A 16563-nucleotide genomic window follows, 5' to 3' on the forward strand; every position below is an offset into this window, starting at 1 on the left:
TGTGTGTGTGTGTGTGTGTGTGTGTGTGTGTGTGTGTGTGTGTGTGTGTGTGTGTGTGTGTGTGTGTGTATTTTTCTTTTCTTTCCTGAAGTAAGTATGAACATTATTTTAGTTCTATGCCTAGGTCCTTTTTCATCTTAAGTCATGGCTATACTTTTAAATTAATGCTATTTATAGCAGAAAATTACTGATAGGACTTTATTCACTTTATTAAGTTTCAGTTTTAGAAAAGTGAAACTTTTACAGGCTATTGAAGGATAATTTAGCTAATTAGGACAAGACAGGTTTAGTATGTTTATCTACATGAATGTCCTGAAAATACTTTTTCCATTAAATTGTGTTGGGTTTGTATTTCTACTTGGTTGAAATATGTAGGGTTATGTATGAAATACATAGGGTTATGTACATAGGATTATGTTAGGAACCACATAACTCTGTTATGTTGATGGGTCTTTCCAGTGATTGATTTACACTTTGGATTTAGGACTCATTCCACACCTTGAAGAAATGGGTGAAAGAGCTGAAAGAACATGGTCCAGAAAACATTGTAATGGCTATTGCTGGGAACAAATGTGATCTCTCAGATATAAGGTAAGATGCATTAAATTTTTTTTATGTGATTAATATCTCCCATCCCTGAATGTCTACATGCAGAAAGCTGTCATGCCTTGTTGTTCTCAATGTAATAATTTAATTGAGAGTCATTCACTGTGGTGGTCAAGGTGGTATTTTTCAACCAGAGTAAAATTAAGGGGAAATAGTAGAGAAATGCAAATTTGATAGACTACACAGTAATGAATATTAAAATCAGACCTCCTATACATAGCACAGTTATATCTCTGACTCTAGATGTCTTTGGGCTACATGGTTTTATTATTTTTGTTACCTTTTCTGTGACTATTATCATTATTATTACTATCATTTTAGTAACACTTTCGTATGGTAAGGAGAGTTAGATTCTTAACATTTTCATAGCATCCCTGTTTGTTTTTGTTCTAGACTTTAACTTAAGGATGTAGTCAAGTCTATATAATCTCACTATTTTGTTCTAAGATCTGAATATGATGCATCATATATGAAAACCTTGGCTTGTTCCAGAGATATTGGATTATTGAATTCCTTTACCTGGAGAGATGTTTGTAGATACCCACTCCACATGGACTGGAGATTTGTTGATAGCTCTATCTAGTCTGATAAGCTAGCTACTTTTACTAAATAAAACTGTTATGAAAAAAGGAAATAGTGAATTTGCGCTGTCTCCATTCTCCTGTCTAATTTAATACTCAGCAATTCTGGTAGTTGATTTTCATAAAGACAACATCAAGCTTCAGGTGTCTGCTAATCCAAATATGATTAAAACAAAGTTAAATAACAATGAAAATAGATCTTGCAAAAGCTCTTAATATGGACTTTGAAAAATTAATTACTCGTTTCTTTGGGATTTCAAAAGCTTTATATCACATTGCATCAGGTTGGTTTATAATAACAGCCATTAACACCACTTAATCATTTGTTCTCTGGAGGATGGACAAATCTTCGAACTCCCCAGACTTAGTTCAGTTCCTTACCGTCTTTATTGTGATCCTAAAACAGTTTGCTTGTCTAGTATTCCCAGCTGAATTGCTTTAACTTTTATCATTATAAGGGGGTGAGGTGGGTGAGTAAAGGAGGCTTTTGCTGAGAGAAGGCGCTGTCATCTGATACCATTGAACTGTGGTAAAAGGCTTGACTTAAAGTGAACTAAGCCTTGTGTATCGTGGAAGAGCTAATGAACTAGAATTTAAGCAGAAAATGATTTAAACTTGAATGGAATTATTAGAACTCTTGGTTACATGGAACTGAAACCCAATAGAAATTAATTTCAGGAAATAGAGGAATTTATTGAAAGGTCCTGGTATCCACATGGTTAAAAAGAGGGCTGTGTTAGCTCCGGTATGCAATGTGTTCCATCTTAAGTCTCTGGAAAGGTATTGGCCTGGCGTTCTCTCTGTTTCCAGTCTAAATTGCCATGGATGGATTTCCCACATTGTGACAAGGCATTGTGGCCAAGGGAGGGGGATTTTGGGTAGTCCAAGAGGATTTTCTCACCACAACATGAGAATGGGAGGGTGGCTGGTTTAGAAGGGGGGTAGTTGCTAGAAAAATACAGCCTGGGCACATGAAACATGTCTGTGACATGTTGGCTTCACTATTGGCACCTAAACACACATCATTTCTCGGGGAGGAATTCACCTTTTATGCACTGGTATAGCATTCTCCTCAGCAGGCATTCTGCTTTGCACTAATCAAGTCCTATATATACAATTTCCAGAATGTCCTGATAGCACAGTCCATCCATCTCACTTCCAACCATAAGTTCACTCACAGCTCCACCATCCCCAATGGGAGACAACCCAAGACTACATCCAGCTACTGCATCTAGTGGTGACATCATGGGGCCACTTTCCTATGAGCCCAGGTTTTTTGGGTAATACCCTTTCTCTTCCAGTTGGCCTCGAAATCTAAGTGTGGCTTCTCAAGAGCCTGCAGTTGTGGTTTAAAGTGTGAAATGTGTATCTTTTGTTATACTCAACATTATTTTAGATGCTACTGATTATTGGATCACGCAGGAAGAAATGACTCCCTTTGCAATTCTCCTTCAAACCTCTACTTAAGTCAATGAAAAATATTAGTTTGATGCTCATAAATTTTTAATTTTTAAACATTTATTAATATATAATTTAAAATTTTAATTTTTATTGAGATAATTTATAAACCATAAAACCTACTTGTTTTAATACACTTTAGTACATTTATAGAGTTGTACAGTCATCATCACATCTAATTTTAGAACATTCCCATCTCCCTACAAAGAAATATCATGCCCAGTTACAGTTACCTCCAATTTCATATCATTTTCTCTTGTGCTTGATTTAGTCTCGTGTTGTTTTGTACAGTAACATGCTGTACAGGCTGGTAGCCTCGGAGCAATAGGCTATACCATGTAGGCTAGGTGTGCAGTAGGCTGTACCATCTAGGTTTGTGTAAGTGCCCTCTATGATGTTTACGCAACAATAAAATTGTCTAACGATGCACGTCTCAGAACATATCCTCGTCATTAAGCAGCACGTAACTGTAGTTGTCTGTAGAAGGTCCTCCACCTTAGGTCTGCTTCCTCTCTCTCTCTCCAGGAGAGAACAACAAGTATAAAAATAAGTGTTAGAGACTTATTAGCCTCAAGTTCACATGGAACATTCTCCAGGATAAACCATATACTAAGCCAGTCAAAAAACCTTGATAAATTTAAAATAATTAAAATCATACAAAGTATATATTTAGATTACAATGGAATTAAATTAGAAGCTGTCAACAAACACATGAGGATAGAGAAAAACTGGATCACTCACACATTGGTGGTGTGAATGTAAAATGTTACAGCCACTCTGGAAAATAGTGTGGCAATTTCTTTTGAAACTAAATATACAATTACCATATGGCCCAGCGATCGCACTTTTGGACATCTGTCCCACAGAAATGAAAACTTGTATTTACACAAAACCCCGCACATTAATATTTATAGAAGCCTTTATATGCAGTAACCCCAGACTGGAATCAGCCCAGATATCCTTCCAAAGATAAATGGCCAAACAAACTGTGGTGCAGTCATACTGTGGAATACTACTCAGCAATAAAAAGGAACAAACAACTGATAGGTGCAACTTGGGCGAACCTCCAGGGGAATTATGCTGAGTGAATAAGGCCAGTCCCACAGGTTTCATAGTGTCTGATTCCATTTATATAATGTTTTGAAATGAAAATATTTTGGAAACAGAGGACAGATACTAGTGGTTGCCAGAAGTTATGGTTAGGGGCGATGTGGGCGGGGAGGGGGAGGAAAGCAAGCATGGTTATAAAAGGGCACAGTGAGGGATCCTTGTCATGTCGGAAGTGTTCAGTATCTTCTCTGTGGTGGCAGACACGTGAACCTACACAGGTGATGAAATGGTGTAGACCTTTACACGTGCACACACACATACCCACACACACACGTAGACCAGTAGAACTGAGGAAATCTGAATAAGGAAGAGGGAATAGATGTTTGTGATATTATATTATAGTTTTGCAAAATGTTGCCATTTGGGGAACCTGGGCAAAGTGTACAATGAGTCCCTTAATATTGTCTTATAACTAACAGCAGGTGGATCTACAATGACCTCTATAAAATGTTCGATGAATAAAAATTTGAGACAAAATAATAACTAAATATTAAAACAGTATTATATATTTTATGCATATTGTATGTATTACATATAATTAAATAAAGTTTGGTAAGCACACTGGGGCAAATGATGAATTTATCTCCAGAACAAACAATGTACAAAAGAAGAATCAGATAACAATATTAAAACTTCCCACTTAGGAAAGCAGAAAAAGGGAAGCCTGATGTACTTACTGGTCTGTATCCAGAGTATAAACTTTCTCCCACTAGGCAGGAACAGTCTAATAAATGATTGGGTCTGCGACCCTAATGGGCATCTGCTTGTTGACAGCTTTCCATGGCATTGGAATCAGGTTCTCGGTCAACCAGTCTGGCTGCTCCAGATTTCTGCCTGCTGGTATGATTTTTCTGGGGAGCTAGCCAAATCTCTACACCCCAGACCTTATGTAGAGCTTGACCTTCTTTTGCTCTAATCCTAAAACACTTTGCTCTCCTGTAATTGTCAGAAGACTATTTGACTATTTTATTTTTCATTGGAGAAGGAAAGTATATAGGGGGTGTGTGTGTGTGTGTGTGTGTGTGTGTGTGTGTGTGTGTGTGTGTAACTGGTCTCATTTAACAGACTTTGGTTGTGTAAGCTTATAAATTCTTAAGAGGAGCTAAGTTTGCCTGGTGTATTTTGAGAGGGTACTGGAATTTAAATGGAATTAACTTCCTGAACTTGACTCAGCCCACTTGAGGCATTAGTGTGTAGAAGTGCTTCATAGAGGAGATGCTCAATCATTGGGTCAGTATGTTTCATATCCACACATGTTCCAGAAGATGGTACAAAGGTCTGAGTATACTACTCGGAGTGAAAGGCATTCAGAAGTATCTGGTCCAGTGAATTCAGGACTTGTAGTTTAGTTAGTTTTTTTAAAGACTCCTGATCTTCGTGAGAAATTTTCCTGAATATGTTGGACAACTCTAGACAAAAATCTCCTTGTGCCCAAATTATTGCGACATTGGAGTAATGTGTAGTTTCTGTGAATCTAAGGTGATGAAGCAAACTGGAATTGGTATATTGTATATAAGAAGGCTGTCCGAAGCTTGCACACAGTAGGTGCTTGGTGGGTGTCACTTTCCTTCTTTCCTGCTACTCATCTTTCTCCCCTGTAAGGATCTGCCTTGGAGAGAAGCTCTGGTAAAAACTCCTGGGGAGGAGAGTGTGCTGTTCCTGATGAGACCTGGCAAACGGGGCTGTCCCCTTCTCCCTGCCATCTGCCGATGCTGAGATAGGGATTGCAAAATTGGGGACATTTTAGGGACATATGGGGTTGAAAGAAAATAAGAGAACCTCAACTGAAATGACTGTGCGGGAGTAGGGTAACAGCTGACTTGAAGAGCAAGGACAGCTCAGAGCAGAGAGAGTACATGGAGCGATTTGCCTAACTCAGATGGCAGGAAAAGCTGACGTGAATCAGTGGCAGAGCCCTGAGTTTCTGAACCAATAACATGTTGCATGGGGCTGATTCCAGTGGCTCTAAGGAGGGCAGATTTGGTCTGGGAAATCTGAGGAGCCCAGTGAGAGACTGCACTGCCTTATCTTGGGCCTGGTGGAAGAATTGGGGCAAAGAAGTCTTGAAAAGAAAAAAATGAAATAGGTCACTTTGCTTCAGTAATTTAAAAAGTACCATGAATATAAAAATCATGTAGGACACTTGTTAAAAATTCAGGTTCCAGGATCAAGCTCCAGAGATTCTGATTTAATAGGCAGCAACAGGCTGGGCACACATGCATTTTAAAAAGTGCTTCTTTTGTAAGTGGTCCATGGGCCATAGTTGGAAAAGCATTGCCTTAGGTGATAGGAGCTTATGGTAGGGAAGAAGAAGGAACTCTTGGAACCTAGCTGGGTCTCTGTGTAATCTCTGCAGGTCTCTGACTGGAGGCCACACCTGCCTGGGCTTCTCTCTTACCTTTTAGGTCTCATGAGAATGGAAATAGGAGCTTATCATCACTCAGGATCCAGAAGCAGCAATTTGATCTCTCAATTAGGAACTCTTCCTGACTTACTCAATCATTTGGATGTTGGCCTTACTGAAATGGATTCTCACTTGACCTGCTCAAGGGTCTCCTGTTGTCTTTTCCTTGGGATTCCACCCCTTGTTGGCATCTTTAGGGCTGTGAATTAGTCAGGGTGAGGGAGGAACATGTAGAAGTGCTGACGAGAGAAAAGCTCTCAGGCCTAATTTATTTTATCTGGCAAATGGTAGCAGTGGGAAGTTACCCAGCAGAGTGATAGTGGAAATTAGGGGTTTGAGAATGAGGAACCGTCTACTCAGAAGTGGTGGGTAATGACCTGGGGGTGGCTCTTCTATCACTGGCCCTCTCTGCCCACGATTCCTCCCCTCCCCCATAAATTCAGCCAAGGAGATCATCAGGGATGATGTTCTCTAGCCTCTTCTAAGAATGGACTTAAGGGCTTTAAGATCTTGTATCAACACTTCTGCTCTCTATAAAGAAACAGTGAGAGAGATTGGTGGGACTGCTGCTGGTAGTCAAGACTTTTTCCGGGGAGTAGAGCTTGTATTCCAGGAAAGGAGCATTTGGGGGTAGAAGTGAAACTCGGGTGGAATGGAAGGAAGGAAATTTGTCCTATCAGTTTTCAGTCATTCAGTTAGCAAATAATTTTTGGTAGTTATTGTGTGTGCAGAAAGTCCTATGGGAAGTACAAGAAAAGCGAAGAAAATATTTTCCTTTCCGCTGTTGTTTGGGGAGCCAAGAGTAGTGCTCATGGGAAGAAAATATCTAGTGAGCAATATAAGACTATATTTAATAGAATTCCAAAAGTCATGGTGCAAAAAGGACAAAGGAATTCAGGAAAGGGGAAGTCTGTAGTCATCTAGAGTGATTTGGAAAGGCTCACGGATGAAATGTGTGACAAGCAGGGCGTTCAGGATGAATCCAGTAGGAGGAAATTCCAGGAAGGGAAGATAATGAACAAAAGATGCAAAAGTGGGAGGGAGTTTGACATGTGTTATGGGGGAGGGGACATCAAGAGTACTTGCCTGATGGCTTGGCCTGAAGAATGGGGGATAGATAGCTGGATAGTGAGGGGATAGTTTATGATTGGCTTAAAAGTGTGCAGAGAGGTTTGGGCTTAATATGTTGGGCCAGGATGGCAAATACCTGGTGCTCCTGCCTCCTGCTTCCCCCCTTTCATACCCATGGCACTGTCTTCTGAGTCTTTTGTGACCTCAGGCTTCTTCTTAACACAATGCTCCATGTCTTCACTACCGATTAAAGAAATGACACCTATTTGCCAACGTCAAAGTCGGCTATGGGAGTGTTTCTGGATTCTTGTGCAAATAAGGATTCATGCAATTTCCTGTGCAGTCTAGAGCTAGAACCTGGGGTGGGAGCTGGATTTTGCAGCCTAAGTGCTTCTTCTACAGCTTCCTGAAATACACATCAATGGAGTGAGAAATCATCAGGCATTTGTTGTTTGAATAAAGTTGAGGTCTTTTGCAGATTAAAAATATAGTTAAAGTATATATATTTTTTACTAAGAATGCATACATTGCTTTTATTTCTTACATGTGACTACAAAACTCATTCCAATCTTAATAGTGGGCCAAAAATGGATATAGGAGTTTCTTTAAAAATATAAATCACATAAGAGAACTTGGGATACTGGATAATAGAAATTCAACTTATTCCGAATACTAAAAACACAAAAGCAAATGAGCATCAAAAGCCACCAGAAGGTCTGGAAATACCATGGCCCATGTTAAAATGCACACAGCATTTTTTTCCCATGAGCTGAGGAGGCAGAGTAGAGGCTGTGCTGTCAAAATTGTGTTTGCGCTCTGAGATGCGCCTTCCTGTGTTTCTGCCTTCTTCTGATGCCTTGCGGTGGCTGAGCCTGCATCTGCTCACTGTTGTCAGGTGGGAGGCCAGGAACTAAAGACTGAGCTTTCCAGGGAGCCAAGTGAGAACATCTGGAATCTCTCTCTTTTTCTCAATTATAAAGTATTCTTAATGAAGACTCTGTGTAACATTTATGTATATTTTAAAGAATAACATGAATTTTAAAGAATAAAATGACCAGCTATGAAACTGAGTGAGCCTCCCTCCCCAGTCATATCCCCTTTCTCCACCCAGCGTAACTACTATTTTGACTTTTGTGATAAACATTTTGTTTTCTTTATTCTTTACCGCTCATGTTTGCATTTCTAAATAATAGATTTAGGTTAGGAAGCATGAGTCTTATATAAGAAATCTTTCCATACCCCCAAGATAATGAATATATTTCCCTGTTTTGATGATCCTTTAAAAAACTTTACAGTTTTGTTTTCCTATTTGTCTTTGATTCACTTGGAATTGATTTTTACATATGCTGCTAATTTTTCCAAATAGATATCCAGTCGTCTCAGCATTGTTGGCTATCAAGTCCATTCTTTCTCCACTGATATGCAGTACTACCTCTGCCATGTATCCTGTGTACCATCTGCACAGGCCTGTTTCTAGGGCTCTGTTCTGTCCCAGTGGCCTACTTATCCATTCTTATTACCAATACTACACTAAATTATTTTTACAGCTTCATCACAAGTCTTGATAAATAGCCTGGACTTATGATATGGTCTGGAACCTCTTTAACCAATATTTGTTGGCCCCAGAGAAGATTTTATGAGAGCGCATGGTGTGGGTGTGGGTGTGGGTGTGGGTGTGGATGTGGATGTGTGTGCTGCGCTGTGGTTTGGTGGGGAGTGTCAGACCCATATCTGCATGTAGTGAAGGTGTGTGTGTTGGAGGTGTTTATTTTTATGGCCAATTTAAAAAATATTTAAGTAAACTTATTTTAGGATAGTTTTATATTTACAGAAAAGATGCAGTTAGTACAGAGAGTTCCCGTATACCTCACACCCAGCTTCCACTATCATTAACATTCTATTACTATGGTAACTTTGTCACATTAAGGAACCAATATTGATACTTTATTATTAACTAAAGCTCACATTTTATACAGATTTCATTAGTTTTCCCCTAATATCCTTTTTTTATTTGTTTTATTCTAGGATCCCATCCAGAATATCATATTATATTTAGTTGTGTCTCTTTAGGCTCCTCTGGGCTGTGATAGTTTCTCAGACTTCCTCTGTTTTTGACATTTTAAGGAGTACTAGTCAGGTACTTTGAAGAGTGTCTCTGAATTAAGGTTTGTCTCATGTGTTTCTCATGACTAGACTGAGTGTGTTTTTGGGAGGAAGACCACAGAGGTGAAGTGCTATTTTTATTACTTTATCATATCATATTTAAACATATCAAGGGTTCATGTTATTAACTCGACTTACCACTGATGATATTGACCTTGATCACCGGGTTGAGATAGTGGTTGTCAGGTTTCTTCACTATAAAGTCTCCCCCTCCTTTTCCCCACCGCAGGGGACCCCAACCCCTCGGGCTGCCGATCGGTACTGGTCCGTGGCCTGTTAGGAACTGGGCCACACAGCAGGAGGTGAGTGGCTGGCAAGTGAGTAAAGCTTCATCTGTATCCGCAGCCACTCCCCAGCGCTAGCATCACCACCTCAGCTCCAGCTCAGATCATCAGGTATTAGATTCTCATAGGAGCACTGGTCAGTTCTAGGTGCCAGAAAGGTTGGGGACCGCTGCCTTACTGTCCTCCTTGGAGGGAAGACTCCATGCACAGCTCCACCTCCTCGAGAGGAGGGTATCTACATAAATTTTTTGGAATTTTACAGGTGAAATTTGTCTCTCTTCTCCCCTTAATTAATTTATTCAATCATTTATTTTTATCAGTATAAACTCATAGATATTTATTTTATACTTTGGATTATAATGCATTACTGTGTTATTTAATTTGTTGCTCAAATTGTTCCACCTTTGGCCACTGGCAGCTTTTTCTGTTGGCTCCTGTGTCCCTTCTCATATGCCTATTATTTGGGTTTTTGGGCATTCCCTTACTTTTTGGGACAACAAGATATTTCGAGCCCACCTTATATATTTTAGGCTACTATCCTAGAATCAGCCATGTTTCCAAGTAGCCCTAGTTCCTTTTATTGGAGCATGATATTTAGAAACCAAGATCTAGGCTGGGTGTGCTTGTTGCTACTGGGATGTCATTGGGTCTATGCCCTTTCAATGAACAGAAGTAGATAATACATGTATGTGTACTAACTCGAGTGTACACCTATATCTATCTGTAATTATTTCTATATCTGTTTGTATCTAGATTAGGATAAACATAAGTTCATATTGATGACTCTAATCCAGAACCACATGGCTTATTCTAACCTTCTTCAACTGTGGGGGAGAGAATGTTTTAAAAAATCATCAACTGATGTATGACTAAGCTAAATGATAAGCATTGTTCCTGGAGATTTTCTTATAAGATACAATAATCTTTTCCCTTTCACTTTACATGCTGTCCAAAGTTTCATAAGTTCAAAATGTTAACTTCTGTTAAGAGTTATGGCTATCTCAGTGATTACTTTCAAATGGCACAATATTTACTTATATTTACAGACTGTTCACTTAGGTAGTGGACTGAAAGCAAGTTAATCATCATCATCATTATTATCATTGCCAACCTGAACTGAATGCTCACTATGTGCCAGATACTATTATAAGTAGTATATATTAACCTTCATAATCCTATGAAGGAGTTACAGTCATTCTCCTATCTCATTGATGAGGCACAGAGATTAAGGAGCTTGTCCCAGGTCCTGTAGCTAAGAGAGTGTGGGGCCCAGCTTTAAATCCAGGTAGTCTGTGCCAGAGCTGATGTTCTTGACCATCATGCATCTCGTATTGCATCTCATAAGAAGTGCGAACAGGATCCACGAGGGAGGATAATTTCCTAACTACAAAGGGAAAATGGAAGCTGATTCGATTCTGCCCAGAGGATTTGGAGCTAATGATTCTTTCAAGGGATTCTTTCTGGCATCTTTAGGACTAGCTTAAATTTCTGCCGGGAGAAGGGGTATTAAGAGGCAAAGGAATGGCCAGGTCTCTCTAGAGAACCCATGTTTTCTGTTCAGTCCTCATTTGATTCAAATTCTGACATTTTTAATGAGAAACAATCCATTTAAGTCTGTGGCAAGAACATGACACCGCTTGTTAGAACCTGACACCAGGAATTTGGCCACAGGTGAATAGCAGTTACGGATACACATTAATAAGGAGGCAAGGCCCCATGGGAACAGAAATTCTTCCCAGGGTACACATGTCAAATGCTTTAACTGTAAGTGCTTAGATCACTGTAATGTGGTGTATTCCAATCAGATATTAAATACGAAGGTGGTAATTATTCTTTTTTAAAAAAAGTTCATTTTAGTTTTAGTTCTACCTCACAGGCAAACAAATCTGAGTATCTAAAAGAACTAGTATTTTAAACAGATTTTGCTGCTTTAATTATTGCTAAAATAGTTGCCTCATCTGTGTGGTACCCAAATATCTTGGGTATTTAGGGAAAATATGAGCTAATGGGAGCACAACAAGCCCTGATTATTCATTTTAGTGGCTGCCTGAGGAAGTGGGGAAGACCAAGACTGCTTCATGGCACTCCGCAGCCTCTGCAGACAGCCTGCAGCCTTCCTCTGCTGGAGTTTGATGGAATGTTGTGAATGATTTCCATTGCTTTTGGCTAGAATACCTTAAACATGTGGGATGGTTTTGACAAAAAAGAATTCCACCAGACATTTAACAGCCGTCTCTTGCTCACTGTTGTCTTGCTGCTTACCCATGGCCCACTTAGTTGGTTGTTTAAGCCTGACCTTGGAAGGGGGGCTATGGCTGGATCAGAGAGTAAAAATATAGGGCAAACATTTTTAAATGAAATGTTAACTGCTGTATTCTAGGAGTTTGGGAGAACATAAAGTGCTTGCTTGTTGCTGTTATGATGTTTTGGAAATTTAATATGCATACTAGAACCTACCGGAACCACCAGAAGATTTCTTTTGTGAAGAGCTCATGAGGTTACTGTTCGTTAATTTTATCACTTGTAAAATGGTGCCTGAGAAATGTACAGTCACGCATTGCTTAACGAAGGGGTATGTTTTGAGAAATGTGTTGTTAGGCAATTTCATCCTTGTGTGCAAATCACAGAGTGCACTTACACAAACCTAGTTTAGCCTAGTACACACTTAGGCTGTATGGTATAGCCAGTGCTCCTAGGCACAAGCCTGTACAGCATGATACTACTGTACTGAATACCGTAGGTAATTATAACACACTGGTAAGTATTCGTGCATCTAATACATAAAAAAGTACAGTAAAAATGTAATATAAAAGATAAAAAAAGATACACCTGTAGGGCACTTATCATGAATGGAGCTTGCAGGACTAGAAGTTGCTCTGAGTGAGTCAGTGAGTAAGTGGTGAGTGACTGAAGGCCTGTAGTCTTTATAAACACTGTACAGTTAGGTTATACTTAATTTATAAAAGACATTTTTCTTTCTTCAGTAATAAATTAATTTTAGTTTACTGTAACATTTTTACTTTATAAACTTAAAATTAAAAAAGATTTTTGACTCTTGTAATAAAGTAGCTTAAAACACACATTGTATAGCTGCGTACTTTCTTTCTGTATATCCTTATTCTATAAACATATTTTTCTATTTTTAAATTTATTTATTTATTTATGTATTTATTTATTTATTTATTTTTACTTTTTAAACTTTTTTGTTAAAAACAAAGACAAACACACACAATGGCTTAGGCCTACATAGGGTCAGGATCATCAATATCACTGTCTTCCACTTCCATGTCTTGTCCCACTGGAAGGTCTTTAGGGTCAGTAACTTGCATGGAGCTATTATCTCCTATGATAACAATGCCTTCTTCTGGAATACCTCCTGAAGGACCAGCCTGAGGAGATGCCACTCTTTTCAGAAGTATATCTATGGTGATTTGCTTGACTTGTTTCCTCTTTTCATCATGGATTTGCTTATAAGCAGATAATGCACCATGAACATTCCTCTGTATTAATGAAAACCTTTCAGTGTTGAGGTCCACGTTTTCAAACTTTTAAGGAGCTTGTTGAGGTCTGTGACAGCTTCTGCTAAACCCTTCACTGTGAATTTTATTGGGGTTTTTATTCTTTTCTCCTGTTCTTTCTTTTTTTGCCTCTTCTTCACCTAGGCATTCCTATTTGAGTTCTAATAATTATTAATCGGTTCCTCAAGAACCGTTACCTCTAGGAACTCCTCAGTGTCATCCTCATCCACACCAGGTTCAAGTTGTTTGCCACCTCAACCACAGCCTTGTTGGTTTTCGTACCCTTTGTGCTATGATGTTAGAATAGCTATGACATCACTAGGTGATAGGAATTTTTCAGCTTCATAATAATATGGAACCACCATTGTATGTGTGGTCTGTCATTGACTGAGCTGTTGTTATACAGAGCATGACTATATTATATTATGTCTTAGGTATAGTCATTTTAATACATATCTCAAAACTCTGGACTTCATAGTGACAGATTATGAATAGACTGCAAAAATACAAAATTCAACATTTTACAGACCACCCCCTAAAAGTGTTTTTCTCAAGCTTCAGAGTGCATAAGAAGCTGTTGGGAAGTTGATAAAATCCATATTTGTGGGGCTTGCCCAATAGATATTCTGGTTTAGTAGGTCTGGGGCACAGGGACTTCCCTTTCTAACAGGTCTCAAATAATCACTGAGATAGGTATCTGTAGAACACACCTGAGAATGATGTCCTAAAAATTTTATGTGATGTTTTCCGAAGATGTCTAGAGAAGGCTTAGTTATGATTGTTACGTGACAGAGAGGACTGCAGGGATCTTGGATGCTTATCCTCATTCTGTCTCCTTGTTTTTAGCATCAAAGTTTTTTTTTTTTTTTTAATTTATGTATTTAATTTTCTGGAAAAATGAGGACTTTTGTGCAACTGCTTTAAGATGCCTGAAAACTTTCTAGATGTGGTTGTTCTACCGTTAACCATGACCTCTTTGAAATCACATGGTTACCCTACCAGCATTGTGTGAGCATTCCTCTCTCTCCACGCTTCAACGCTGCAGATATTAAACTTTTTCATCTGGGCCAATCTGAGACATGAAAAATATGCTCCTCATTTTCCTGTGAATTTCTTTAATTGCAGGCAGGATAGGAAAACCATGATTTTCTACTGAATAATTATTGTTTGCATCTATACAAATAATAAATAATTAAAAAATCAAGTAGATGTTAAAACCCTCTTTATAATAGCAGTACAAATATAGATATCTAGTAATCAACAGTTTTTGGTGTATGTGTCATTTAAAATTTTTTGAAGTATTTTAAATCCAAGGAATGAATTCAGCAAGAAATTAACAAGACCTGTATAGATAAAACTTTACAACTCTATGGTAAGACATAAAAGAAGACTTAAATGAATTAAAATATGTACTTATTCCTTGGATAGGAAAACTAGTTCTCTAAAATGTCAGTTTGTTCTAAAATAAACCATGAATTCACTGAGATTCCAGTCAAATTACCAAAATAACATTTTAAAAGGTTTTACAGAATGATCCTAAAAATTCATTTAGAAAAATAAAACAGGCAAAAATAGTATTGGAGGGACTAATCCCAGCAGATAAAGAAATGTATTTTAATGATTCAGTGATAAAATAATTTAGTATTGTCACAGAACTAGACAGAAAATCAGTGAACAAAGTAGAGAATCAAGAAATAGGATAAAATACATGGGAAGATTTATTATATGATAAAGATGATATTTTAAATAGTGTAAAAAAGGATAATTCAATACATCATTTAAGGGTAATTAGCTAGTTATAAGGCAAAATGGATTCAAAATGGAACAAGGATTTACATGTAAAATAACAAATCCATAAAAGTTAGAGAAAGCAGGTGAATTTTTAAAATAATCTTAGAATTACAATGAGCTGTTTAATCATGATATAAAACTTAGAGGCCGAAGAGGAAAATAATCAGTAAATCTGACTGGGCCATGGGTTGAGTAAGATAAACTTATGAAAGGCCTTCAAACTCTGAAGTAGGTTGAGCTTCCTATTTACTCATTTCCTCCATTAGCATCATTTCTTCCATCTTTTTTGGCATTCTGTAAGAAAATTGTGCCTTACCATTATCCTTGCTGATACAGCTTTGTAAAGATTTATTAAAGAGGCACTTAGATAGCGCTTAGTGTGTGCCAGGTATTGTTTTGAGTACTTTATAATGCCAACTTACTTAACGTTTAAATTGTTGTAAAGCAGTCACCCCATCTGGTAGAATGAGGAACATAAAACCTTAGAGAAGTGGACATTAAGGGGCTATTGAAGGAGAAAATAATTTTACTTCTGTGAGCAGCATGCTTTAACTGCCCTTTTCACATCAGCTACGTACTAGGCCATCCGTGAAACATTCTGAGCTAAAACCCATGGCCAGAACATACCCTTTAGCACAGGTCGGTGAATCATTTGTCTCCACTGAGTTTCAGAAGGAACCCCCAGGGGGGCTAGAGCATCATTCTAACTTAGCTTGCTGGTTTGATCTTTCACCCTCACAGGTAGGTCTTTAGGAACTCCTATTGGTGTACCTGTCCTCCTCTCCTTGCCATCAGCAGAGAAAGACCATAGAGAATTAAATAGCCCTGGAATTAAAATGAGTCAGCTGCCATGTTCCACCTATGAACAACAAAACAAGGACTGTTATTGGGCAGCACAACCTGCTGAAGTCTGGGTCCCACAGGGAGTTTGGTTTCTGATCTCCCTCCCCTGCTAAGAGCCTCACTGCTTTGGGCAGTTCGGGCTGTGAGTCCAAGACTCAGGACAGGCTTATGTGTGGACCATCCCGAAATGTAAACTGATTAACATCAAAGCCTGTGTCTAGCAGGAGACTCCTTTCATGTTGCTTATACCCCTAAGCTGCCCTCCTGGCCCATTTGGAAGGGTGGGTGAGCCTCTGCCTCTGTGACCTTTTCAGTTGACATTCTCAACATTCCTGACACTTCCCCTTAAGTCCAAATGGCACCTGCTTTACCTAAGTCCTCCACTCTGCCAAAGGCAGCGTGAAGTGATTTTGTCCTTCTACCATTCAACAGATATTCATTGATTGCCTCCTTGGTGCCAGATACTGTTATGATCCCGACACATGAAAATAAAACCATGGTCCTGATATTAAGAAATCACAGCCTATTTGGGGAGCAACTCAGCTTCATAAAGATGATAGTATTAGGCTACAATATGCTCAGGTGTTATGGGTAGTGGGGAAGAGCATCTGCTCTGGAGGGAGGGGATGCTGGACTGAGCTCTCCAGCAGGCCATGGGTAGAATATCGCCAAGTCAACGGGGAGAGGTGGACAGAGAGAAGAGCAGGCACATGACCCAGAAACAGACATGTACA

General features: G+C 38.8%; 1 protein-coding gene across 1 annotated transcript in view; it reads left to right on the top strand.

Moving 5' to 3' along the window:
* Positions 1 to 16563, top strand: part of RAB31 (RAB31, member RAS oncogene family) — a 115617-nt gene that overhangs the window by 77110 nt on the left and 21944 nt on the right. The window contains exon 5 of the mRNA XM_039845898.1: positions 485 to 591. Within this exon, the coding sequence (XP_039701832.1) occupies positions 485 to 591 (107 nt within the window). The remainder of the gene's footprint in view (positions 1 to 484; positions 592 to 16563) is intronic.

Source organism: Pteropus medius, unplaced genomic scaffold (assembly GCF_902729225.1).
Source record: "Pteropus medius unplaced genomic scaffold, Ma_sr-lr_union100, whole genome shotgun sequence".
NCBI lineage: Eukaryota > Metazoa > Chordata > Mammalia > Chiroptera > Pteropodidae > Pteropus > Pteropus medius.